At 51.4% G+C, this 27454-nt stretch overlaps 1 protein-coding gene across 4 annotated transcripts in view; it reads right to left on the bottom strand.

The window, feature by feature from the left end:
- The window catches only part of LOC123368289 (integrin alpha-D-like), a 128219-nt gene extending 101111 nt beyond the window's left edge, over positions 1 to 27108 (bottom strand). For 3 of the 4 annotated variants that reach the window (XM_045012954.1, XM_045012956.1, XM_045012955.1), the window contains exons 1-19: positions 27009 to 27108; positions 26741 to 26805; positions 25876 to 25990; positions 25469 to 25599; positions 25107 to 25252; positions 24860 to 25010; positions 19720 to 19870; positions 17773 to 17846; positions 17355 to 17484; positions 13371 to 13519; positions 12475 to 12615; positions 11039 to 11248; positions 10488 to 10618; positions 7595 to 7752; positions 7271 to 7425; positions 6978 to 7109; positions 1420 to 1493; positions 964 to 1105; positions 681 to 794 (exon numbers count right to left, since the gene is read on the bottom strand). In XM_045012954.1, the coding sequence (XP_044868889.1) occupies positions 681 to 794; positions 964 to 1105; positions 1420 to 1493; positions 6978 to 7109; positions 7271 to 7425; positions 7595 to 7752; positions 10488 to 10618; positions 11039 to 11248; positions 12475 to 12615; positions 13371 to 13519; positions 17355 to 17484; positions 17773 to 17846; positions 19720 to 19870; positions 24860 to 25010; positions 25107 to 25252; positions 25469 to 25599; positions 25876 to 25990; positions 26741 to 26785 (2349 nt within the window). In that variant the 5' untranslated portion in view covers positions 26786 to 26805; positions 27009 to 27108. Of the gene's footprint in view, positions 1 to 680; positions 795 to 963; positions 1106 to 1419; positions 1494 to 6977; positions 7110 to 7270; positions 7426 to 7594; positions 7753 to 10487; positions 10619 to 11038; positions 11249 to 12474; positions 12616 to 13370; positions 13520 to 17354; positions 17485 to 17772; positions 17847 to 19719; positions 19871 to 24859; positions 25011 to 25106; positions 25253 to 25468; positions 25677 to 25875; positions 25991 to 26740; positions 26806 to 27008 lie in introns of those variants that run through there. The other variant, XM_045012957.1, reaches the window with a different exon arrangement.
- Between the last annotated feature and the right edge of the window lie 346 nt (positions 27109 to 27454).

Below are 27454 nucleotides of genomic sequence, written 5' to 3'. Positions count from 1 at the left end.
CTGGATTTAGCTGCCATCCTGGGCACAGGCTCACAGCAGCGAGCACAACACATGGGCTCAGCCAGATGCTCCTTAGAGAGAGGGGAGCGGGAAGAGAAGAAATACAGCAGGGAAGGGAAGGAGCCCTTGGGATGCGGGTGGGGAGACAAAGTCTCCCGTCCCAGCCCCAGGTAGTGTCTGGATCTCGCTGGGGGCAGGGGCAGGTCGGTCCCTCTCCCTGGGCCTGGTCGGGTCTGGAGACCTGTCAGGACGACGAAGGCCCAGTGGTGTCACGCTGGGTCCGAGGGGACGGGCGTGGGAGCAGCCATGACAATGATGCTGGCTCCTTCCCCTTTCCTTGTCTTTTACTGAGCCATGGCCACTCCCCCCCCCCGCCCGAGTTGCTTCTTTTAAGGACCCAAAGGGGGAGGGAACAGCCCCTCCCCTCGTTATTTTCTCCTCCAGTGAGGCCTGATTTCCAGCCCCCCAGGTCTGGCCCTTGGTTTGCAGCCCCGGCAGGGCCTGACCCCAGCCCCGGAGTGACCTCAGGGCTCTGTTTGCACTGACTCGCCGGGCTTCCCGGGGCGCTTTCCCCCCAGCACCTCTCTTGTCACGGGCTGGGCTGACCCCAGGGAACTGCCCCTCTCTGCCCACAGCTGGGCTCACCCCTGGGGAGTTCACAGGCCAGGGCCCGTCCCTACCTCGGCCCCGCTCCAGAAGATGGGGTGGTTGATGTGGCAGGTGCTGTTCCTCTGAGTCTGCTCCTCGGAGCCCACGGCCAAGCTGCACTTAACGGCCACGGCCCTCCTGTTAGACTGAGCACAGGGGACCAGCCAGTGAGAGACGTAGCTCACAGCGCCCCCTGCTGAGCCCCCTGCCCTGCCCCCTGCAGCACAGCGCCCCCTGCTGAGCCCCCTGCCCGCTCCCTGCAGCACAGCACCCCCTGCTGAGCCTGCCCCTCATGCCTGGTGTATGTTGGGGTACCTGGAGTAGCAGGACTCGGCGGTAGGACAGTGCAGCTGGGTAGAAGAACTCCACTGTGGTGCTGTAGGAATTCTCCCCTCGGTTCTGGATGGAGATGGTGGTGTTGAGTTCAGGGGTGACCCCCACCACCAGGGTGCTCAAGCTAAGAGGAGAGAAAGGGGTGAGCTTCCTCAGGGCAGTACCCTGGCTGCTCCTCAAATTTCCTCTAGCAGTGCCCAGCCGGGGACCCCAGCACTGTGAACTTCCTATAACTCCACTGCTGTGAGCTTCTCATAACAGTGCCCAGCCAGGGTACCTAGCAGTGCATCTTCCCCACAGCAGGGCCCCAGACACAGGATCCATCAGCCCTGGAAATCTGACAAGACCTCCAGCTGGATGTTGAAGATCCGAGGCATGATCAAGCCGGATGCGTCCCACCATGGCGGGTGTTTTTGCGGGGAGGATTCAGTGACTTACCCAGAGAAATTGAAGGAGATTTCTAACTGGTCATCGCAGCGGCCATCCGTGCCGCAGTCCTTCTGAAACGGGAGCTGGGTGGAGACCCAGGAGAGCAGGATCAGAGTGGGTGGGGAGGGGGCTGCAGCACCACCTGCCAGAGCGACAATGCAGGGACCCTGCACTGGGGGACAGCTAAACCCATCTGTGACATTCTACATCTTGGGGGAGCACCGTGTGTGACGCTACCCCATAATGCTTTATGGGAGTATGACATAACTGGAATATGTTTTGTGCTGCCTGTGCCATGTAACATCTCTCTAAAGGTTATGGTCTACTATATCTATTCATCCTATTTGTACACATACACCTCTACCTCGATATAACACGACCCGATAGAACATGAATTCGGATATAACGTGGTAAAGCAGTGCTCCGGGAGGGTGGGGCTGCGCACACCGGCGGATCAAAGCAAGTTTGATATAACGCGGTTTCACCTATAACGCAGTAAGATTATTTGGCTCCCAAGGACAGCATTATATCAGTGTAGAGGTGTATATCATTTTGTAGTGGAGGTTAAGAATATTGGCTGAATACTTGCTTGATTTCTAAGTAAGCTTTGTGAGGCATTTGGTCAGCTTCTTTAGAAAGGAATTTGCAAAGTTAAGTGCGGAATCAAAAAGCACTTAAGGAACAATGCATCTTAGAACGCTCCAATCCACATAAGAAGTCTTCCTGGAGTAAAGTGACCATACATACTGGTTTTACCAGTACAGTACTGGTTTTTTGGACATTGGTCTGGTTAGTCATGAGATGTAACCAGTACAGTTTAGGACTACAAAATCAAAAATTATTAATTTATCAAAAGATTGAGTACATCAAATCAATCCTTGATAAACCAGCCTAAATCAATTTTATTAATTTATCCTAGTTTTAGTTTGATTTTACACGACGGTTCTCGTCGTTGGATCTCGGCAATACTCGGCATTCAGCACACGCACTCTCACTATATTGTGGCTGCGGCGACTCTTCAATAATACTCCCGCGCATTACATACAGCCCGACCGTGGGAACTCGATGATGACATCACACAGAGCCCACCAAAATCGACCAATTCAGTGTTAGCTTCGGACTATAAAAGGCCCTCCACAGCACAGGACAGGCACCAGTGATCTGGCATCTTCGGACCGTGACACTGGCCCTCAGAGCTCCGCGCTCTCTCGGTTACTCGAGCTTTTCGCTCCACTGTTTTCACGGCGCACCTCGCTGCTTCGCCAGGACCCGATGACTTCGCCCCCTTGGACCAGGATCGAAGCCTTCGCCCCTTTGGACCAGGACCGGCGTCTTCGCCCCCCTCGATCCTGGACCGGTGACTTCGCTCCCTCGGACCAAGACCAACATCCGACGAAGTTTGTAATAATTGTTTATTTTTGGACACCCATGGCGCCAAAACGACGAAAGTGCGTCTTCAGTGACGAGTTAAAATCAAAATATACATTCATCAAAGCAAGTACTAATAATGACAATAGTGAGGTGGTGGAATGTGTAAAATGCAGAAGTATATTTTCTATTGCAAACAGTGGAAAAACCGACATTGAAAACCACATACAAACAGTCAAACATAAACGGGCCGTGTCTGCAGCAATTGCTAGTACGAGTGTGACATCATATTTTAAGAAAAAACAATTTGAAGATGCTGAAAGAAAACTAGCTGCAGCTGAAGGTTTATAGGCGTACCACACAGTAATGCATAATCACTCATTCCGATCAATGGATTGTACCTGCAAACTGATTAAAACATGTTTTGATGCCAGGTTTACATGTTCTAGAACAAAATGCGAGGCAATAGTTACTGCTGGTGCCTTATGCAAAACAGTTATTGGAAGAGGATTTAGATGCTGCAAATTTTATTTCTATTTATTTGGATGCATCAAACCACAAGGAAGTAAAGTTGATTCCCATAATAATAAGATATTTTTCATACCAGTCTGGAATACACGTCAAAATTTTGGAAGTAAGAGATTTGCCAGGCGAAACATCTGACATAGTTACTGATTATATTTTGGAAGTGTTAAAAAAGTATTGTTTAGATATCAAGGTACTTGGATTTTGTGCTGACAACACCAATACTAACTTTGGAGGAATGCGAAGAAGGGGGAAAAATAACATTTTTACCAAGCTGAAATCAAATTTGGGTGGAAGAGAGCTTGTGGGAATTGGTTGTGCCGCTCATATTTTGAACAATGCTATACAAACTGCAGCCGACTGTGTACCAATTGATGTGCAAACTTTCATCACCAAGATTTATTCATACTTTTATATATATATATATATATATATACAGTGCGCGTTAATGAATTGAAAGAATTTTGTGAATTTGTGGACATCGAATATAAGAAATCTTGGGATACAGTGCCACACGATGGTTGGCGTTACGACCCCGTGATTGAGCGTGTCCTACAAACATATCCTGCCTTAAAATCATATTTTGCCTCAAACGAGAAGAGCCCCATAATTATCACAAATTATTTTGATAATTCAGAGACAGAGTCTTGGCTTTACTTTTTGCATAACGTGTCATCAGTGTTCCACAATGCTATTTTGAAAATAGAAGGACAGGAGATTTCTATTATAGAAACTAGCAATATTTACAGTGACTTAAAAACAAAATTAGCTGACAGAAAAGCAAACATTTTCTTGCCGTTACAGGTGCAGCAAAATTTGAAGCAGCTTGAGGAAGAAGGAACCTGCTATTTTCAAAGAAAAAGTGGTATAATTTTATGACACATGTGTTCAATATCTAGAGGAATGGGAAGGACCTATTAAGCATACCGAAAAATTCAATTGGGTTTTGTTAAACACTAAACTCACCCATGACAACATTCAAGTTTGCAGTGATTACATTCTTCAGTATTTTTCTGAAATCAATTTAGTAGAAGATGAACTGTTTGATGAAACCTGCTTTGTCCTGCGCTACATTATAGATGAAAAAATTACTCACTGGAGACAAAATTCTGTACCACTATCGAACAGATGGATTGAAATATTCAAAGCCTTCAGTGAAAATGATGTTTCCTACAAAAATATTGACAAATTGGTAGAATATTGTCTCTGTTTACCAGGAACCAATGCACCTGCCGAACGTCTTTTTTCTTTGATGAACAATATCTGGTCCAGTGATAAAACTCAAGTACATGTTGAAACTTTGAAATGTTTGCTAATTACTAAATATAATTTTAACCAAACTTGCATGGAATTTTATAAACACATCCAGGAAAACGAATTATTATTAAAATCAATCCACTCTTCACAAAAATATAAGAAGCAAAATTAGGAATGTAGATTAAGTACTTTTGTACCATTTTTTATTAAAACCATTTTGTTTTACTGCTACACTTGTTTCTTTATTACTTGGATCCCAAAATCCTAAGTATACAATTATGTACTAATCTACCCATATCAAATATTTGGTTTTTTTCTGCAAAATTACTTTCATAATATATAATATAAATAAAAGAAGTACATTTTATTGTATTCTTTCACTTAGAGAGAAAAAAAGATAAGCATACTCTGCAATATTTTTTCAACTTATATTCTACAACAGCGACTATTACTCATGCTGGCTGAGCTATTTTAAATGTCCTGGTTTTAAATTTGAAAAAAATGGTCACCTTATCCTGGAGACATACAAGATACCATGTGGACAATGGCTTCTGCCTGTAAAGACTGAGTCATGCAAAGACATGTGACTTGCCCAGGTGACTCCAGAACTCCATCTTGGAGCTGGACGTTGCATAGGAGTGAGGAGGGGCCTCCACCCACAGGAGAAAGTCTATTTAAACCCCTTGGAGACCCCTCCATTTGGTCTTCAGCTGGCTAAATAGAGAGCATCTCCACCCCCCAGGATACTTGGAAGAAACTGGAACAAAGGGCAGTGACTGCAAGGGGTGTGAGTGATTGCTGGACCCAGGCTAAAAGGAGATTAGTCTGTAAAAGGGAGCATTCTGGAACTGGTGAGGATCTTATCTGTATTCAGTTTGATTAGACATAGATTTGCACATTTTATTTTATTTTGCTTGGTGACTTACTTTGTTCTGTCTGTTACTACTTGGAACCACTTAAATCCTACTTTCTGTATTTAATAAAATCACTTTTTACTTAAGTAACTCAGAGTGTGTATTAATACCTCGGGGAGCAAATAACTGTGCATCTCTCTCTATCAGTGTTATAGAGGGAGAACAATTTATGAGTTTACCCTGCATAAAGTTTATATAGGGTAAAATGGATTTATTTGGGTTTAGACCCCATTGGGAGTTGGGCATCTGAGTGTTAAAGACGGGAACACTTCTGTGAGCTGCTTTCAGGTAAACCTTCAGCTTTGGGGCAAGTAAGGGTACAGAACAGAACACAGGGGCCCCATCCTGCGCCTTTCTCCTGCCCCCACCTACGCTGCAAGCAACAAGGACAGTCAGAAGACACAAGACTCCAATAGAGGGGTCTGGCCCAGGTTTCAAGGGTGAAACCTGTGTCCTGTGAACTGCAATATCCAGTGGGGTGAGAAAAACTGCTTAATCTAGATGTTGCCCAGTGAAATAGAGTTGAGAGTTTAGACTCTGTGCTTATATATTTTATTTTCTTTTAGTAACTAACTGACTTTTTGCCTGTCACGTATAATCACTTAAAATCTATCTTTTGTACTCAATTAATTTGTTTAACTGTTTCTCTTTACCAGTGAATTTGCCTGAAGTGGTTGGTAAATCTGCTCAGGTTACAAAGGCTGGTGTATGTCCACTTTCCATTCATGAAGTGGTGAACCAATTAATGCAGTTCAAGATGGTATATTCCTGAGGTGCAAGGCTGGGAGCTGGGGGGATTTGGCTGGTGCCTCTCTCTGTGTGTGATTCATGAGTGGCGCTGGGAGTGTTCACGCAATCCAGCTGGGTGTGGGGCTCCACATGCAGGTGTGTTGAGTGATCACAGTGCCTGGAGGAGTTTGCTGCTTGTCACTAGCAAAGCATTGTGAGAGGCAGCCCAGGCCAGAGGGTTAAGGGGACACAACTGTCCCAGGCTTCACCCTTGGGATACCATCACACCATCATCAGCCCTGCACCTACCCCTCCCCCCCCCTACAATCCCTCTGGCAAGCAGCAGTATCACACTTCTAGCGGTGCCAGGGCAGGGGGACTGGTTGGCTCAGGGAGGATGGCAACAGGACAGGGGGCCTTTCCCCTCTAGAAGGCTCCAGCTGGCTGGCTCAGGGGGATGGGGAACAGGGCATAGGGACTTTCCACTCTAGGGGGCCTTGGCCAAAATGAATTTTGATGAAAATGTTTCAATTTTTTTAGACATGGATAGTTTGGGATCTTTGAGGAGTAGTTGGAATGTTCCCACGGAGGGGAGATGGGTCCATCGCCAAGGCAAACTCAGCATCCATCTCTGTCTCCCTCTAGTGGCTGCGCTGTGTAAAGGGGTTTAGGAGGCTGCTGCTGTCTCTGAATTTTCCAGACTCTTGCTTTCAAATGGTCACTGGTTCGATCCCTGCAGCAGACCCACCTCTGGGCCTGGCTCTGGCACCTTACCGAGCCTGCAGACACTGGCGCAGAGTCCTCGCTCAAGATGGGTTTGAGGTTTCTAGCGGTAGAGATGGGCTCCCCCATCAGGGTGTAGTTGAGGTGCAGGGTAATAGGGGTCACGGTGTCCTCTGGGCAGAGCTGGGGAGACAGAGACAAGTCAGGCCCCTGAAGGGTAACGGGAGCTGGGGGCTGGGTGGGAACTGGAGAGAGGTTTGTTCTCTTGTGATTTGGGAGCAAGACGCAGGGTTGGAGGGGCAGACACAGCAGTAGGGGAAGGAGTTCAGACCCCCCACACTCACAGGTAACGTTATCCGGTACGTCTCACATTTCTTCTCAATGCCGAGCCGCAGCTCCCTGCTCAGGAAGGGGCCGGTGGAGTCGAAGGCGGCTCGGATCTTCGTCCACCTGGGGTCCAGGGCCAGGCTGTACTGGATGGTGCTGGAGATCCTGTCGCCTACAGGGGAAGGGAATTGAGAGACAGAGAGAGACTGAGAGCGGGAACCTCAATGGGAAATGGGACACGGGGCCTTTCCCCTCTAAGGGGCGCTGGCTCTGATCCAACCCCAGGGCAGGGGACTGGCTGGCTCAGGGGGGAGGGGAGCAGGGGGTGGGTTTGGTCTGACCTAGGCTGTCCTTGGTGCTCTTAGTGACGTTGAAGCAGACCTCTGCCCTGCTGGCCTCCGTATTGAGCGGATCCTGCCCCTGGCAGTCGAAGGCTGAAGTGGGAATTATGTGGGGCTGGAAGCTGATGGAGACCCCGACTCTGAGCACCGGCCGGGACCTGCCATGGGGGGAAACAGAACCATCACCCAGCTGCTCCCTGCAATGAGGCCAGGCCCCCTCCCTCCCCAGAGCCTCCCACCCAGCCTGGATGTGCTCACAACACCCCAGGGAGTCTTTGCCTTTTAAACCTCTGTAACTGTGTAACTCGGGGGTTGGCAACCTTTCAGGTTTCACGTGCCGGTAATACATTTTAACATTTTTAGAAGGTTTCTCTCTCTCTATAAGTCTAAACTATTGTTGTATGTAAAGTAAGCAAATTTTTTAAAATGTTTAAGAAGTTTCATTTAAAATTAAATTAAAATGCAGATCTTATCAGTTTAGTGCAGTGGTTCTTAACCTGAGGTGCACGCACCCCCTGGGGCAGGGCCGGTGCATGGATATTTTGCCACCTAAGTGAAACTTCCACCTTGCACATCGGTTCATTGAGGGGCAAATCCCCAACAAGCCTTTATAGACCCCAGGGGCCAGCCATGCCCAGGGACTGCTCCCCAGACCAGGTTCTCCCCCCCCTCCCCACCCCCTGAACTCCCCTGGAGGGTGCACAGCCCCCCTGCGAGCCCACTCAGGTGTCCCTGCCCCGAGTCCACTCACTGGCTTTGCCGGGCTTGGGCCGCTGCAGCAGCTCGGCAGAGGAGGCACCAGAGTGTCCCCGCTTGCGGCAGCAGCGAGCCCCAGCCATGGAGGAGCCAGTGTGGTGCAGGGGAGCAGCAGCCCTGCAAAGGCAGTGGTGGCACCACTAGCGGGGAACAGCTGCGCCTCTCCGCCCAGGCTGCATCCCGGCGTCCCCCCAGGGTCTCCTGCAGGCTGCAGTGGATGTATGCAGGTGCCAGCTCCCATGCGCCCCCTGGCTCCCCCCTCGCCTAGGGTTACGATATTTCAACAATCAAACAAGAGGGGAGAGTCCTGCCCTAGCTCCACCCCCATCCACTCCCTCCCACTTCCCACCCCGACTGCCCCCATCAGAACCCCCAAACCCCCTGCTCCTTGTCCCCTGATTGCCCCTTCCTGGAACCCCTGCCCCTAACTGCCCCCCAGAACCCCACCCCCTACCTAAGCCTCCCTGCTCCTTGTCCCCTGACTGTCCCCTCCTGAGACCCTCCCACCCTAACTGCCTCCCTAAGACCCTACCCCCTACCTGTCCGCTGACTGCCCCAACCCTTATGAACACCCCTGCCCCCAGACAGACCCGCGGGACTCCCGACCCATCCAAGCCTCCCCCTGCTCCCTGACTGCCCCCCGGGACTCCCCTTACCAGGCCCATGTTGGTGAGACGCTGGCTCCATGTGGAGACAAAACATGCTGCCGGGCTGCTGTGCACACAGCCTCTCCCCCGCAGAGTGCTGAGGCAGCGGGAGGGGGGAGGGAGCTGCGGGAGGGGCAGTGACAGTGGCTCACACTTCTGGGAGCCGCAGAACCTGAGCGCAGTGAGGGGGGAGCCGGGGGGCGTGCCCCCTAGGCTGTGGCCCGGTGCCCCCCCAGGGGGGACTCCTGGAGCGGATGCATGCAGGCAGCGGGCCTCATGCACCCTCCGGCTCCCCACTTGCTGCGCTTGGGCTCTGCAGCTCCCGGGAGTGTGAGCTGCCGCCGCCCCTCCCACAGCAGGCTCAGGGTCCCATGCCCTGGCGGCTCACATTCCCGGGAGCCGCAGAACCTGAGCGTGGTGAGGGGGGAGCCAGGGGGCGCACCTGCCACCAGTCTGGGGCCCCGGCCGCTGGCCCCGCTTCACTCAGCCGGCCGCGCGTGCTGAGCGGGGCCGGCAGCCAGGACCCCGGCTGGCAGCCGCATGCCAGGCAAAATTGGCTCACGTGCCAAAGGTGGCATGCATGCCGTAGGTTGCCTACCCCTGGTGTAACTCATCAAACAAGGAAGGAGACTTCTCTAATGCAAAGGGTGGCTTCCTACAGAAGGGGTTAGCTCCTGCCAAAGGAGAAGGCCACTGAGACCAAGTGAGCCATTGTGAGACACGGAAGAACAGACTTGGTTAATTGCATTTCTCACCCCCTCTAGGAAGAGAAACCCTGCGCATGAACTTGTCCCGTCGGCGTGGGCTCTGGGGAGAAGGGGATACAAATCCCTGACAAGGAGAAATTTGTTTCCTTTGTGCCACTTGGACGCTAGAAGGGGAAGAATCACTAGGCATAAGCAAAAGACCCCCAGCTACTTACTCTGGGTTAGCCCTAAAGGACATATGGAGTTTGCTTATTACAGAAGATTCTCTTATCTTTTGGAATCTAAGACTGTAACTCATTTCCATGTGTACATTACCCGCTTTAACAGTATAAGCAACTCTTGTTTCTTTTTCTTAGTTACTAAATCTTTAGCTAGTTTATTACAGGATTGGCTACCAGCATTGTCTTAGGTTTGAGAGCCGACATACAATTGCTCTGGGGTGACTGGTCCTTTGGGGCAGGGAGTAACCTGAATATTGTTGTGGTTTTTGGTGTAAGGGACCATCTGTCACAAAGGCAGGCTTATCTGGGTGGCAAGTAGACCAGAGTGCCTGAAGGTGAGGTTGAAAGAGACACGGTGAGGTTGTTATAGTGTCTGAGGAATTCATACTTCTAAATTGGCTGGTGAAATCTAATTATAGAGCACACAGCCAGTTTGGGGTTTCTGCCATTACCCTTTTCCGGTAGGGGGCAGGACACACACACACACACACACACACACCCCATGTACTGGTGCTGTCTGTGATTGCCACGTGGAGCAGTGCAATGACACAGAGTAACTCACCTCAGCAGCAGGACCTGCCCTTGTGCCCCCACTGCAATGTCTGGGAGTCCGTCCCCCGTCAAGTCTGTCCCGCCACTGACGGCCTGGCCAAAGTAGAGCAGCCTGCTGGGAAACAGCGACCCCTCTATGCGCTGTGGGGCAGAGAGAGCAGTAAGGGGTGGGGAAAGGCAGCTGTACTGTATAATGGGCACTAGAGGGCAGTGTAGGGAGAGGGGTGGGGAAGGGGCGGCTGTGCTGTACAATGGGCACTAGGGGCAGCGGAGGGTGAGGGGTGGGGAAGGGGCGGCTGTACTGTATAATGGGCACTAGGGGGCAGCGGAGGGTGAGGGGTGGGAAAGGGGCGGCTGTGCTGTATAATGGGCACTAGGGGGCAGCAGAGGGTGAGGGTTGGGGAAGGGGCGGCTGTGCTGTATAATGGGCACTAGGGGGCAGCAGAGGGTGCGGGAAGGGAAAGCAGCTGCTACAGGCTAATAGGCACTAGGGGGCGGTGGGGCCCCATGATGTCTCTTTCAGGATCTGTGATGACCCCTCCATGCAGGAGCTGGGCTCACCTGTCTGTACTGGGGACTGAGGCCTCCCTTTCTCCCATGGAAGATGTACAAGGCCCCATGATTGTCGTTCTCCAGGGGGGCCCCGATGGCCACGTCTGTCTGTCCGTCCCCGCTGATGTCCCCGATTTCAGACATGCTGGCCCCAAAGCGCCCGAACGCCTGCTCTGTCTGCCCTTGTAGTGTCCTGCTGCAGATCTTTTGCATCACCCCCTGCAGGCCCCATCCAAAGAATATAACATGAGAACATAAGAACGGCCGTACTGGGTCAGACCAAAGGTTCCTCCAGCCCACTATCCCGTCTACCAACAGTGGCCAATGCCAGGTGCCCCAGAGGGAGTGAACCTAACAGGTAATGATCAAGTGATCTCTCTCCTGCCATCCATCTCCACCCTCTGACAAACAGAGGCTAGGGACACCATTCCTTACCCATCCTGGCTAATAGCCATTAATGGACTTAACCTCCATGCATTTATCCAGTTCCCTTTTAAACACTGTTATAGCCCTAGCCTTCACAACCTCCTCAGGTAAGGAGTTCCACAAGTTGACTGTGTGCTGCGTGAAGAACTTCCTTTTATTTATTTTAAACCTGCTGTCCATTAATTTCATTGGTGGCCCCTAGTTCTTGTATTATGGGAATAAGTAAATAACTTTTCCTTATCTACTTTCTCCACATCACTCATGATTTTATATACCTCTATCAGCAAAGAATCCTGTGGCACCTTATAGACTAACAGACGTTTTGCAGCATGAGCTTTCGTGGGTGAATACCCACTTGCATCCGAAGAAGTGGGTATTCACCCACGAAAGCTCATGCTGCAAAACGTCTGTTAGTCTATAAGGTGCCACAGGATTCCTTGCTGCTTTTACAGAACCAGACTAACATGGCTGCCCCTCTGATACTTGTCCTCTATCATATCCCCCCTTAGTCTCCTCTTTTCCAAGCTGAAAAGTCCTAGCCTCTTTAATCTCTCCTCATATGGGACCCATTCCAAGCCCCTAATCATTTTAGTTGCCCTTCTCTGAACCTTTTCTAATGCCAGTATATCTTTTTGGAGAGGAGGAGACCACATCTGTATGCAGTATTCAAGATGTGGGAGTTCCATCGATTTATATAAGGGCAATAATATATTCTCCCTCTTATTCTCTATCCCCTTTTTAATGATATAAAGGGCGAAAGGATCAGCACCCCCTACAGAGACCCTTCCCTGCTCCCTGCAGCACAGCACCCCCTAGTGCCACACTAGGGCATGGGGGTCAGCACTGACTGCAAGGAGAGAGCATCTTCTACTACGCCCCCACCCTGGTCCCGGCAGCACAGCGCCCCTTAGCCCTGGACTGGAGCATGGGGACATCTCTGCCTAACAAGACATTTAATGGGATCCCAGCCCTAAATCTGTCCAGCTACATCATAAACCCCAGTTCTTCCCCTCTCCTACCTGCTGGTTAATCGGGCAGATATAGACGCGCCCTCCATTCAGGGGTGTATAGTACATGGGGGCTCCGATCAGAACCAGGTCCGTGTTCCCATCTCTGTTGAGGTCCACAGCACACAGTGTACCCCCGAAATACGAGCCAATCTGGAGGGGCAGATAAGTCACCCCTTCATTTTAGTCACTTCCCGCACTGGGACCTCCCCACCAGTCTGCTGGGAGCAGGATTCATTCTGTCCTCAGCGTCACCCTCCCTTTACACACAGCAGGTGGTGCTATTGCTGTCAGTTTTCTGTCCCACTGAACGTATAAGCTGTTGGTCTTGGAGAAATGCTGGTTGTTCACTGTGGTTCAGTTCTTTTTAGCTGCTCTGTTTGTACAAGTGAAGTTTATTCATGGAGTCTACTTGGCTGAAATTGTCTTTCCAGTTCTGTTTGCCTGAGCGCACAGGAATCTGTATGTGAGAGAGGTGCTTCCTGCTAGCTTAAATAATGGCACCACAGCTACCATGTTTGCACAAGTTAAATGTTTCCTTTCTCTGTCCGGATCACTCATCTAACTGAACATATATGCTACGAGGCTGCCAGCTCTTTGGGGGCAGGAACCATCTTTGCAGTCTGTGCAGTGCCTCGCACAATGAGGTCCTGGTCTGTAACTTGAGCTGGTCCGTAGCGTTCCTAGGCACTGCCTCAAAACAAATAAATAATCGATCATCATCATGCTGATTGTTAGCTGTGGTGCAGATGTCTACACCAGTAGCATTTATCGAGTGCCTGAGTCTCTCTGACTGAAACCTCCCGGTGCTGCCTACAGCTGAGATCTGAACACAACATGTGGAAATATTGCAAACGTCTCACCTCCCTCTCATTCTCTGCCCATCACTCCTCGTGCCCTCCTCTTACCTGCTCTCCCAGCACCTCGGTTTCCACCCGCCATCCTCCACGCTTGGCATCTTGCCCGAATAGGATGACTTTGCCAATGTGATTGTGGCGAGGGGCCCCAACCACGTAGCTGCTCCGCCCCCAGGATGTGATGACCTGAACTGAATAACCTGCAAGAGACAGAGACACACAGGGTTGAGTTGGGGGTCGGGGGAAACAGGCGTTTCCTGACACAGGGCCTCACAGCCTTACAGCAGTATAAGGGCTTGATCATGAGCCTTGCTGAGCCTGCATGGGAGGGTAGGTGTCAGGAGCCCCCCTTGCTCCCGTGTGGGAGATCAGCATCATTGGACCTTGCACAGGAGGATGTTAAACTTAACTCAAGGAGAGAGTGCTAAGGCGGCAAATGGGGTCAGCACTGGCTGACAGGGAATGAGACCCACCCCACTCCATGCAGCACAGCACCCCCTAGTGCCTCACTGGGGCATTGGGGCCAGCATTCACTGTGAGAGGAGAGCGCCCCCTAGTGAAACCCAAGCCCCACACCCCTAAAGCACAGCATCCTTAGTGCCCCATTATGGCATTGGGGGCATCCCTGCTTAGCATGCTGTCTGATGGGATCCAAGCCCCAGATTTAAAGACATTACTTCAGCTCAAGATGTCAGGGACGTGTTGTCCTGAGGTGGCAAAGGAGGCAAAGAAAAGACATTTTTAAATGCTTCCATCGTGATGCTAGCCCTCTGGGTAACAAGCAAGAGGGCACTGGAAATTCTCATTCACGAGAAAAATCTCAGGTGGCATTGTCATTACTGGAACCTGGTGGGACGATTCTTATGGCTGCGATGCGAAAATCCCTGGTTCCACCCCAGAGTGGGTAAAAGGGGTGAAGGGTGGCACTCGACATGAAAGACTCAACGTGACAGACACCACTGCCCGTTTCAGAGTACGGATAACTCAGAACAGCAGGGGCAGGAAGCATGGGCGAGGGGTGAACCCCCACTTCGGGGAGACTTGCTTGTCCCCCCACCCCTTCCACCAAGCCCCCACCCCCCACCTCCAAGTGCCTGTCCTGCTTGCCCCAGCCAGCTGCCCTGAGCACCAGTCTAGTCCCAGCGCCAGGCTGAGCCACGCGCCCCCCTCTACACCGAGCTGGCCCTAGAAGCAGCCACCAGCAGGTCTGGCTCCCAGATCGGGGGGGCCACAGGGCTCTATGCATGGCCCCGGCCCCGAGCACCAGCTCTGCAGCAGTTCCTGGTCAATGAGATCTGGGGGCGAGAGCCACGGGGAGCTGCTTGCACACATCCGCCTAGGAGCCGGATCTGCTGCTGGCTGCTTCCGGGGTGAAGCGCGTTCAGCAGTGCCAGGACAGGCAGGAAGCCTGCCTTAGCACTCCTGCTGCGCTGCTGACTGGGAGTCGCCCGAGGTAAGCCCGTGCCCCAACCCCACACCCCAATCGCCTGCCCCAGCCTTGAGTCCCCCCGCAAACCTGGATCCCTTTCCTGCACCCTAAATCCCTCCATCCTTGGCCCCAACTCAGAGCCTGTACCCCCTCCTGCACCTCAACCCTCTGCCCCAGCCCTGAGCCCCGCCTACACTCCAAACCCCTCATTCCCAGCCCCGTTGGGTTGCAGGCATCAACAATTTTCTTCAACTGGGTCACCAGAAAAAAAAGTTTGAAACCCACCACTCCAACCCACTGATATTAATTTTGGAATATCAGGAAAATTCCACAGGGATCATTTCAAGGCCTGAAGCTGTTCAACATTTTCATCAATGGTTGGGAAGTAAATACAAAAACAACTGCTGACAAAATTTGCAGATGACACAAAGATTGACAGAGTGGTGAATAATGATGAGGACAGGGCCAACATACAGGCTTAGTAAGCTGGGCCCAGCCAAACAAAACCAAATGCAAGGTCGTCCATTTAGGAACAAGCCATGCAGCCCATATGTGCACAGAGGGGAACTGTGTCTTGGAAAGCATTGACTCTGAAAAAGATTTAGGGGTCACAAGGGAACATGAGCTCCCACAGCAATGCTGTGGCCAAAAGAACTAATGCGACCCTTGGATGTATAAAGAGGAGAGTAACGAGAAGGAGCAGAGAGGTGATTCCCCCATATACTGATACTGGAACACGGTGTCCTAGTCTGTTGTCCACATTTCAAGAACACCACTGAAAAATTGCAGAGGGTGCAGAGAAGAGCCATAAAAATGATTCAGGAGCTGGTGAAAATGTCTGACAGTGAGAGAGTTAAAGGGCTCAGTCTGTTGAGCTTGTCAGAAAGGAGAGGTGATTGGATTCTAGTGTAAACAAACTTTCATGGAAGAAAACACTGGGTACCAAAGGGCTCTTTGATCTCTCAGAGAAAGGCAAAACAACTAACTGGTGGCTGGAAGTTGAAGCCAGACAAATTCCAATCAGAAATGAGGCACCAATTTTTAACGAACTCCCCAGGGCTGTGGTGAGTCTAAATGGTCATGTGAAAACAAGGATGTCACTTATAATAGCAAGAGTGACCGACAAAATAAATGCTACAAAGAAAAATATTGACATCTTAATGTAAGTGAGGTAATAAGAACATAAGAATGGCCCTACTGGGTCAGACCAAAGGTCCACCTAGCCCAATATCCTGTCTTCGGCAATGGCCAGTGTCAGGTGCCCCAGAGGGAATGAACAGAACAGGTAACCATCAAGTGATCCATCCCCTGTCACCCATTCCCAGCTTCTGGCAAACAGAGGCTAGGGACACCATCCCTGCCCATCCTGGCTAATAGCCATTGATGGACCTATCCTCCATGAACTTATCTAGTTCTTTTTTGAACCCTGTTATGGTCTTGGCCTTCACAACATCCTCTGGCAAGGAGTTCCACAGGTTGACTGTGCATTAGGTGAAGAAATACTTTCTTTCTTTTATTTTAAACCTGCTGCCTATTAATTTTGTTCGGTGACCACTAGCTTTTGTGTTATGAGAAGTAGTAAACAACGTTTCCTTATCTACATTCTCTACACCAGTCATGATTTTATAGACCTCAGACCTCCTTTTAGCCGTCTTTTTTCCAAGCTGGAAAGTCCCAGCCTTATTAATCTCTCCTCATATGGAAGCCGTTCCATATCCCTAATAATTTTTGTTGCCCTTTTCTGAACCTTTTCCAATTCCAATACATCTTTTTTGAGATGGGGCGACCACATCTGCACACAGTATTCAAGATGTAGGCATACCATGGATATATATAGCAGCAACTGATATTTTCTGTCCTATTATCTATCCCTTTAATTATTCCCAGCATTCTGATTGCTTTTTTGACTGCTGCTGCACACTGAGTGGATGTTTTCAGAGAACTATCCACAATGACTCCAAGATCTTTCTTCAGTGGTAACAGCTAATTTAGAACCCATCATTGTATATGTATAGTTGGGATTATGCTTTCCAATGTGCATTACTTTGCATTTGTCAACATTAACATAATAAAATATGAAAAATTACGAGGAAATTAGTCATTACAATAATTACGGTGATACAATGACAATAGTTATTACAATAAAAAGCAACTGCATCTCATTTGTCATCAAGAAAGAACATAAAAGCTTTTATAAATTGATAGATTTCACTTGTCAGTGAGATGCATCTGCTTCCGGGAAGGGGTGTGTGATCTTACTGGGGGAGGGGTGATCTCATGGGGGGTGGGATGTCCCACCCCTGGTACTGAAATGCACCACCTCTGGAATGCAGCTCCAGGGCTGTTTATACAGAGATCCTTTGCCCAGCACGGAGGTGTTAGCTGCCTCTGGGGTGGGGCACGAGCCTTGTTCATGCATGGATCCCTCACCCAGTGAGGAGATGCACCTGCCTCTGTGGTGGGGTGCCAGGACTGTTTGTACAGGGATCCCTCCCCCAGCACTGAGATGCAGCCATGTTTGGGGTGGGACACAGCAGCTTGTAAATCACCTGACAGGAACACTGGGCTAGAGCTGTGTTGGAAGATTTCTCTCAGGCTATTCTTACCGAGGTAAGCATCATTCATGTCAGTGGAGGTTCTGGATACATTGATGAAGGTCGGCTCCCCGCTGCTCCCGTACAGGTATATCCCACCGGACCAGTCATAGGCTCCCACTGCTCCCAGCACAGGCCCGTCCTAAACCGACATGCACGGCAAAGGGAATGGATTGCACAAATCAGACAGCACAGCAAAATATAGCAAGGAAGAAATAATTAGCTGACGGAGTCACCTACTGCAGCACAGCCCCCTGCCCCCCCTCCCAGCTGCATTTGGCCAGCACTGACTGCAAAGGGGAGCATCTATTACTGCTGTGGACTACTAAGGGGTGGTCTCTCCCGTCTAGGCATTAAACCAGTCAGACTATCCAGGAAAATCCATCAGGGCCGCAGCATGGGACAAGCACCGGGGCCAGGCATCACTCACAGGGGACAGCAGGGAGCTGAATCCATCCTGAGACATCTCCAGCTGGAAGGAGCTGCCGCTCTGGGACTGGGTGCCTGTGGGGAGAGAAGGACAGACAGACACAGGAGAGATCATCCCTAGAGAGGCCTTGTGTCCCATCCCCACCCCCAAGAGCCAAACCAGTGATCCTGAAAGGGAAAGGCCCCATGTCTCATACTCTGGCCCCCTGAGCCAGCCAGTCCCCTGCCCTGGGTCTGGACTGGAGCCCAAGACCCTAGAGGGGAAAGGTCCCATGTCCCATTCCCTGATGAGCCAGTCAGCCCCACTGAGTTAATTTGGCCTCCTGAGCAGGGCCGGCTCTAAGTTTTTGCCACCCCAAGCAAAAAAAAATTTGGCTGCCCCACCCCAGGCCTGAGCTCGCCCCCCACCCCCTGTTGCTCCAGCCCTGGGCTCCCCCGAACCCACACACACACCCCACACTGCCCCAGATCTTGGCTCGACCCCCCCCCACACACACACTCCATGCTGCCCCAGCTCTGGGCTCTCCCCCCATCCCCCTGACCCACACACACACCCTGTGCTGCCCCAGCCCTGGGCTCTCCCCCCGCCCCCGCCCCCTCCTTCCACCCCAGCCCTGGGTCACTGGTAACTTGCTTCCAGGGCGGGTCATTCAGCAGGAATTTTGGATGTGCACAGAACACAGACAGGACTGGTTACCATATGGTTACAGAACTACAGTAAAATTGAACAATTTTCAGCTTGTGTGATTGGAGGATATCTGCATGCATATTATAAGACTGTCCTACATAAATGAGGAAAAGTTGAGGTGCCTTTATTATTCTTTTGTTCCACTCTTTGTTTCTATGGGGAATTTGCCAATGCAATATCACTGTCTTCCTTTTAAACAAATAAAACTAAAAGGCAATGGCCGTTGAAAATAGCAATTCCAGTCCTAATAACCACTGGGAAGCATTTCTTGCTCAATGTTATCCTACTTTTTCTACAGCAAGTTACAGTGGATCAGTATATTTGATTTGGGAGAAATGAAGTAACAGCTGCCCAAATTGAGCTTGAGCCCTCCTGAATTTTGCGGTGTTCAAATCTGGAAGGCAGGCGCTAGATTCCCTTTCTGAATATTAGATAAATCTGGAAAGGAAAAGTCAATTTCTGCTTCCATGGCTCAGGAGTGGAAATCCTCCTGCGTGCCTGGTACTGTATCTAAAGCTGCCCAGGTCCAGTAGAGCCTCCCCTCACTTACTTTTCATTTTAAATTCTAGTGGGATCCACGTACCTCCCTTGCTAGGCTTCAGATAGAGAGGGACACTGTCCATTCATTCCCCACAATTCCTTCTTTGGGAGCTGCCAGGCCAGGTCACACCAGTATCCGTAATCCAGTCTGGGGATGGCTTCTGAAGGGGATATCTGGGCCAAAGCCTTCTACTCCATGGGCACACTTGTTCCCCCTTCACAGTGCCACCCGGTTCTAGCAGCGATCTCTCCACTCACAGCAAGCTGCAGCATGAGGTCTCAGCTACCATACTCCCTCCCCCTCCCTTTCCTGTTGATAGTGGCTAAGAGAATGCTGAGAAATGTAGTTCTTTCCCTGCTCCAGTGCTGGCTCTATAGGCAGGGAGCTAACCAAGGAACTACAGCTCCCAGGCTGGATCCCTGCCAGTTGCCGCCCCTGCAAATGGGCTGCCCCAAGCAGCTGCTTGCTTTGCTGGTGCCTAGAGCCACCCCTGCCCCTGAGCAGTACATTACAGGAGCAGCCAGAGTTGCTAGCAGTTGCTAGCACTTCACCCTGGAGCTCAGATACTCTGGTGATGGGCACAGAATGGAGTCCTTAGAGGGATAGTTCCTGGGTCCCTTTGTGATACAGAATCCAAGCAGCTCCCTGGCCCATCGCTACCCCAGGAACCTGTTTACACAGCCCCAGGGCAAGTGAAGTGCTTCTCCCTGGTCCAGTACCTTCAATGGCAAAGATCTTCTCCTGCAGCTGATTCTGGATGCCCCGGAGGGCGTCAAAGTCATTCACCTGGAAGATGTGCTCGTTGGTGGGATGAGAGGCGATCTCTTGGAGCTCCTGCTGGGCACTAGGCTGGGAGAAGGCATCGCCGACCTTCAAGAGGCAAAGGTGCAGGAGAGACCAGGGAACAGAAGCAGAAGAACATAAGCGTGGCCAGACTAGGTCAGACCAATGGTCCATCTAGCTCCGTATCCTGTCTTCTAACAGTGGCCTTTGCCAGATGCTTCAGAGGGAACCAGAAGTGAGCCATCCCATTCTGCCATCCCAGCATCTGGCAGTCAGAGGCTTAGGGACACCCAGAGCATGGGGTAGCATCCCTGACCTTCTTGGCTAACAGCCTTTGAGGACCTGTCCTCCATGAATTTATCTAGTTTTTTTGAACCCAGTTATACTTTTGGCCTTCACAACATCCCCTGGCAATGAGTTCCACTGGTTGACTGTGTGTTGTGTGAAGAAATACTTCCTTTCGTTTGTTTTAAACCTGCTACCTGTTAATTTCATCAGGTGACCCCTTTGGGGATTCCAGGTCTAGCTGCTTCAATAAGTCATTTATGGTGTCTACAGACTTTATCTCTGCAGCCTGTCCTGAGGTGACGTACCCTGTTAATGTGGGGATAGTTGAAATCCCCCATTATTACTGAGTGTTCTGTTTTTGTAACCTCTCTAATCTCCCTGAGCATTTCACATTCACCAGAGTAAGTCACAGCCAAGAGCCCTGGGCAAATACCCACCAGTGTTTGTGTGTGCACACGCACACACGTCTGTTTTATCATCCCCTAGTGCTTGCAGTGCATGGACAGTATAAAAGACCTACTACTGCTCTATTGCAAGGCTTGGGGAGCATCTCCCTTTAGCTCATATCTTCACAGAGTTACAGGACCAGGATTCTAGACCCAGCTTCCCCCTGGGTGCCACAGAATTAAATTACACATGAATCCCACTCCATCCAGTTTTTTTTGTTTCCTGGCTCATATCCCTTTCTGGCACTTATGCCAGGTGTGCTGGGCTCCCACCAGGGAGATTCTTCATTGTTAAAAACACACTTTGTTTTCCTTGAATTAGGGGGCTGGTATGAACTGGGGGTGGTGTATGGGGATAGATAATTAGTGTAAACAGCATCTCCACCAGTAGATGGTGATAGATCTTTATCTTAGTGTTACATTGTTGTCTTGTATGTTATGTTGTTGAATGATCGGGGATTGGAGGTTCAGTCCTGCCTGTGTGTACTGAAGTTGGTATTTGCAGTGTCCCAATAAGTCTCTGTGCTTCTGTAAGCAAGTGTTACAACTGGTGGCAGCAGCAGCTTCAAGATGGCACAAAACACTTTTGCCTGAGAAGAAATGTACTGGGCACGCAGATGAAACTGGAATCTGTGAGCCTTTGACAGACGCTGAGCTGTTGCTTGTTGTGAATGACTGAACGGATAAGAAAGCAGTTCAGTACCTAGCATGCTCTTCAATGGTGATGCCAAAGCATTTTACCATCAGCTTCCCAGTGCGGCTCAGGGTCTTACAAACAAATACGCAAACGCTTCTCCGTTGCTCTGAGGGGGGATTGGTCCTTTTGAAATACCAGAAGGAATGGTAAATGAGCAGAGCAGGAATCCCTGCATAGTTATTTGTGTGCATTGTATACATGGTTTGACAGAGTTTTCCCTGCATCACCCTATCTGGGAGATGGCTGGAGTGAAGCAGAACCTGTTTCTCCAAATCTGGGAGTGGCAATGCAGAGAGGGGCATATGCCCAGTGCTATGCCATGAGAAAATCCTGTGAAATGCCAGTTTATAAATGGTTTAAAAGGGGAACTTCCTAGCCTGCTGGATAAACTGGATAAACCTATGGACCAGATTACCCCCAGAGTTCAAAATGAGGAAGCAGAAATGGGGGTTTCCTTAAAAATATCAGCTGTTAATTCTCAGCCTCCTGTGGGTCAGATGAGAGAGATAGTTTCCCAGGTGGGTCCCAAACCAGATGGCATTTGCAGGCAATATGGGGGGAAAGGCACTGGAGAGGGAATTGTCCAGGCAGAGAGAAGCCACACCAGGGAAACTGAAAGTTGTTGATGCATCAGCAGCATCTACTAGCATGGCCCTTGTGAAGAGCTTCTCCGATACCTGTTACCATGTGTCTGGAGACAGACAGCTGGAAAACCACAATGCTGTTAGACTCAGGATCTGAAATAAGTCTGATCCACAGAGAACACCCAGTGCTGAAGGGGAAGATTTGCACTGCGGGAGTTAAGTTGGTGACTATTAATTATCAGCCACTGCTGACAGCAGAAGAAATCTAGTTCCCTCGAATGAGGAGTCCCTCATACTAAATGGCCCTACTAAAAGATTAGAGACTAAAATCTTGGCCGAGAATCAAAAGGTGGTGGTGGTGGGTAACCCAGTGCTAGTAGCCCCAGACTTTGAGAAGGAGCTTGTACTACAAATGTATGCCTCTGAAGAAAGGTGGGGAAGCCATACTGTCTCAAATGGTAAGAGATGAAGAACATCCAATCTGGTACCTTAGTAGGAAACTCCTTCACGGAGAAGGAAAGTGTGCCCTAGTGGAGAAGGAATGCCTCACAGTAAAACAGGCCTCAGAAAGTCTCTGCTATTTCCTACTCGGACGGAGATTGATCCTCGTTACAGGCCAGGCTGCCCTGAAGTGGATACACTGGAACAAAATACAAAATGCCAGGGTAACAAGATGGTTCCTGTTGCAACAGCCCTTCTCCTTCAGGGTGCAACATAGGGCTGGCGTCAGGCCCGGCAACAGCGATGGCCTGTCAAGAGTGCACTGCTTCTCGGCCTAAGTAAACTAACCCCATAGCATGGAGCCGGGGGGAATACATGAAAAAGTCACACCTGCCGGCTATAGGGGAGTGGTGGGAGGCAAGTTTATCAACCCTAGAATGGGGAAGGCCGTTTTCCTTGTGAACTGAAATGAGGTTATCCCACGTTAACTACAGACACCTGAGTCCAATTTAAGGGCTGCCAATGACCTTTAAAACCCCCAGTTCTGGTGAGAGACAGGGAGGAGAGGTGAGAAGCAAGCCACAGCAGGGTTAGTGGTAGTAGGGAGAAAAGGCTCCTCCTGGGTGGGATGCAGCTCTCCTCCCTTATAGGGAGGACCACCAAGTCAACTGGTGGGAGGTGCAAGAGCCTCGGAGAGCCCACGGGGTGAGGAAACCCAGGGGGCAATGAACATGTTAGGCTGTGAGTGACAAGGACACCTGCAGTGGGAGTATCCAGGTACAAGGTGAAGGCCTAAGGTAGCGAAGAGGCAGGAAGCCTGCTTTGGCTGCCATGAGCAGGGCCATATTAAGAGGCACTGCCCCCTCAAGGGACGAGAGGTGAAGGAAGAGGTGCCCAAGGACCCAGGTAGGGTCAAATGCCAGCAGAGTCGATGCTGCGGTGATGGTGGTAGGCCTGCCAGGGAACCATGCCCCATGGGAGGTCACAGACAGAGGAACGGAGACAGAGAGGACCCAGCAAGAGGTCGGGACCCAGGCTGTGAGGGAGCAGGCTATGATGGGTGTTGTGTATTTGGTTGTCATGGTTTTTGATCCTATGGCAACTGAGTTAGATTATTAGGGGATAGCCCAACCAGCTTCGGCTGGTGGGACCCAGACTCTGAGGTTTGATGGTCCGGGGAATGCTAGCCTACGTAAGCGACTGGCAGCCATGGAACAGGCTGGCTGGACAGTGGAGGTGGAGCTGCAGAAAGCCCACAAGGAGAAGGAAGACCTGGCCCTGAAGTTGAAGGAAAGTGAAGAGAAGCGAGTGCGACTGGTGGGACATCTCCAGGTTCCACAGGCTAGAGGATTTGGTGGGAGGTGGGGGGAGGGAAGTAGCGGGGCAGTCACCCCGCTCCAGTCAGAAAGGGGTTAAAAGCAGCCAAGGGAGGTTGATTGGGTGGTCAGCCACTGGTGTGGTTGCACCCAATTAGGGCACAGGTGGCCCTGTTAAAAGGGGAGGCTGAGAGAGTGAGAGAAGACTCTTGCTCCAGCTGGGGAGCAGAGAGGACCAGGCTGCCTGGGGGAACAAGCAGGGTACCTGAGACAGAGCAAGGGTGGTGAAGGGCAGGCAGAGCTGGGGAGCTCTGGCCTGGCAAGTCCCCAGGCTGAGGCCTGGCTAAAGGCCAGGGGAAGTACTAGGGCTGCAGGGAGGCAGGTGGGGCTAGAAAGGCAGCAGGTCCAACCCTTGCCAGTGATGAGCGGCCATTTCAGACTGCGGTTTGCCCCTGAAAGAAGGGGCTAGATGACGACTGGCAGTAGCCACTGAGGCAAGGTGGGTATAGGGCATTGGGGTTCCCCTGGGAGAGGAGACCCAGAGTGTGGGGGCACTGCTGTGGGGCAGTACCCCAGAGAAGGGGCACCATGGGCCAGGGAGGATGAGGGGCCTACATTGACATCAGTGGTAAGACAAGCAGTGACAGCAGGAGAGACACCGGCCAGCAGAAGGCGCTCCAGTGCTGGAAGAGCTAATTCCCGAGGTAACCAGAAGGAGGCACTGCGCCAGTGAGTGCTGCACCTTACTACACAGGCAGAAGATGACAGGAAAATTTTGTGCCCATCCACAAAGGAGAGAAGCTTTGGTTACACACCTGGAAAAAGCAGCCTGGATAAAAACCCAACTTCCTTCTTTTCGGAGGGGACCTTACACCGTGATTAAGAAACTAAACAACAACTTGTCTGTTCTCATATAAGACACAAGGGTGTGCCCCTTTGTAATGCATTCAGAGTCGGCAAACAGATTAATTGAAGGAGAAAGGAGGGCAAACCAGGATGCTGCTCAACCGCTATCCCAGAGGGATGCAGAAGAAAATTTAGAGAGACCCCAGCAGGTTCTGTTGGCTCATAATGGGAGATCAGTTGTGGAGGTGGAATTCCCAGGGTGTGCTTGGGACCTCAGCCCACTGCCATCTTTAGCAGACAGTCTGTCCACAATAGACAGGCCGGACCTAGAGGACATGAACCCTGCACTCCCTGTCATTTAGATCCAACTACAAGTGATGTCTGCATGGCTGAATTTGTTGCAGTGTCCCAACAAATCTCTGATTCTGTAGGTGAGCATTATGATAGATAGATCTCACCCCGATGGCGTAGCGGATGATCCCAGCTCTCTCTGCTTCTGGAATCACGGCTGAGTATGGAAGGTAGTCATTTTTCATGCCATCTGTTACCACAATGAGAATCCTGGCAGCTCCATCCCGGGATCCTTTCCATGAGATGAACAGCTCCCTCCTGGAAATGGGGCACAGGCAGAGGGGTTAGTTCTTTCAGCCTCCATGTCTGTGGGTTGGGAGGGGAAGCGCTTGTAGGGGAAGAGGAGGTACCTACACCACTTTCTGGATGGCAGTGGGTGTATAGGTAGCTCCTCCGAGCTGTCCAACTTGACCGACGAGTGAATCTATGTTGCGGGTGCTCTTGAACTTGTTGAAGTCAAAGTGCTCCTTAAAAGTGGCGGAGAACTGCATGAGGGCAAACTGGGAGACAAGACCGGGAACAGGGCAGGGTGGAGTAAGAGTGGGTCAGAACAGCAGAGATCCTGGGGCACTGGGATCAACGTAACTGAGGGGAAAGGGCCCCGTATGAGCCCCCAGCCCGCTCCCTGCAGCTCAGCACCCTCTGACGCTGCCCTGCCTGCCAGGGGCAGGGGATGCCGGCGGCTCAAGGATCTGGAATTAGCAGCTGCCAGTTACCAGCGTGTCGGTGCCATGGAAACGCCTTATGACCTCGATGACAAACGTCTTCATCGTTTTAAAGTCACGGGAATTAATGCTGCCTGAGCCGTCGATGAGGAACACGATGTCTGTGGGGCGTTTGGGGCACTCTGGGGAACAGGGGGGTTACACATTAAAATTCAGCTAGATGGGCCAAGAGACACCAAATGGCAGTGAAACTGCCAAGACATCTGCCCATCTAGCCTAGTATCCCACCCCTTCCCCGCCACCCTCAAAGGCCCATGGACCCATCTAGCCAGGTCCCCTCCCTGCTGCCCCAGATCAGACCAAGGGCCCATCTAGCCTCTTCCTTCTCTTCCCCCTATGACCCCCATCCCCCCCCATCCCCTGGGTTCTGGTTCCCCACCCCCTGGACTGCTCCTCACCTGGTAGATTGTCCGGGATGCGCCGGAGCTGCCGGAGGCTCTGGTCCAGGAGGAAGCAGTAGCCTTTGACATACATGTTCTCCCCGCAGACCTGGTGCACCGTGGGGCCGCACGCCTGGGGCACGAGAGAGGGACGGGGTCACTGGGCTCTCCTGAGTAGAGCCCCAGTGTGGGAGACCCAGGGCCTGCTCCCCCACGGACATGCAGGGAAAGTTCCTGCAAGAACAGGGGACTCACATAGGGCAGATGGGACCCCAAGACCCAGCACTTCTCCTCATGTCACTCCCCTGTGCCTTCTGAGAAACATCACCTGGTTACCACATTCCCTGCTATGGCAGCACACAATCACTGTTGCCATGGCTACATCAACCGTTTACAGCTCTGTCTGCTATGGCAGTGCACAGTCAAGGTCACCATGGTGAAGTCATCCAGTTGCCACACACCCTGCTATAGCAGTGGACAATCAATGTTGCCATGGCCAACATCACCTAGTTACCTCCATCTCTTACAACATTGCACAGTCACTGTCTCCATGGTGATGTCAGCTGGTCACCATGCTCACAGCTAAGTCAGTTCACAGTCACTGTTGCCTTGGTGACATCACCTGGTGACCACCTTTCTCCACCACAGCATTACGCAACGCTACCAATTAGAGGAGTTACCAAAGGACCCCCCCAAGTTACATCACAATGATGTCACCCAGTCATGAACTCTGCCCAGGTGCCCCAGTTGCACTGACATGGCCCAGTTAGTACCAGCTGTGAGGAGTGGGGCTTGGGGGGGCTGCCCCATGGCATTCCCAGGAACCGAGTGTCAGACCCCAGTCCCAGCACCCTCCCCCCCCCGCCCCATGCACGGTACCTACCAGGAGCTGGGAGCCCTGGGCAGCCAGAGACAAACCAAGGGACATCTTCACAGCATCAGGGGGCCCTGAGAGGGCAAAAACACACACCAGAGTGAGCAAATAAACCCCACCCCCTGGATAGAACCCAGGAGTCCTGACTCTCAGCCCCGCCCCCACCACCCCACTCCAACCCACTAGATCTCACAGTCCTGGAGATAGAACCCAGGAGTCCTGACTCCCAGACCACTTGCTCTAACCCACTGCACCCCACAGCACAGGGTGCCCCTACTCTGGATGCGGATCTCCTGGCATTGTCCGGAGCCCGGGTCGCACTTGTAGACTTTGCCAGTTTCATTCACATCTCCCGTCTGCAGTGGGGCCCCGACGATCAGCCTGCGGGGAGAGAGCAGAGGGGGCTCAGGGGATGTCCCATCAAACCCTGGGGAGCGGGGGCCAGGCAGGGCAGCCCAGCCAGATGGGCCCCTCAGGGATGGGTGTGAGGCACGTAGCTTTGGGGCCCTGAGCCCATGTTCGGCCCTTACCTCCCAGTGCTGGCATTCCCGAACTGCACCACGCTCTGCCCGAACCCTGCAGCTGCCTCCTGGAAGGTGATGGGTCCCTCCACATCCACGCTGAATCCACGGCTCGGTGCCAGCACTGCAGGGGTTAAACACCCATCCATTAGAGCTTCCCCTATGCAGAGTGGGGCCAGTGGTGCGGGCTCAGGGACCAGCC

Source organism: Mauremys mutica, chromosome 4, assembly GCF_020497125.1.
Source record: "Mauremys mutica isolate MM-2020 ecotype Southern chromosome 4, ASM2049712v1, whole genome shotgun sequence".
Lineage (NCBI taxonomy): Eukaryota > Metazoa > Chordata > Testudines > Geoemydidae > Mauremys > Mauremys mutica.
The sequence above is the reverse complement of the archived record's forward strand: the minus strand, read 5'-3'. Positions and strand labels throughout refer to the sequence as shown.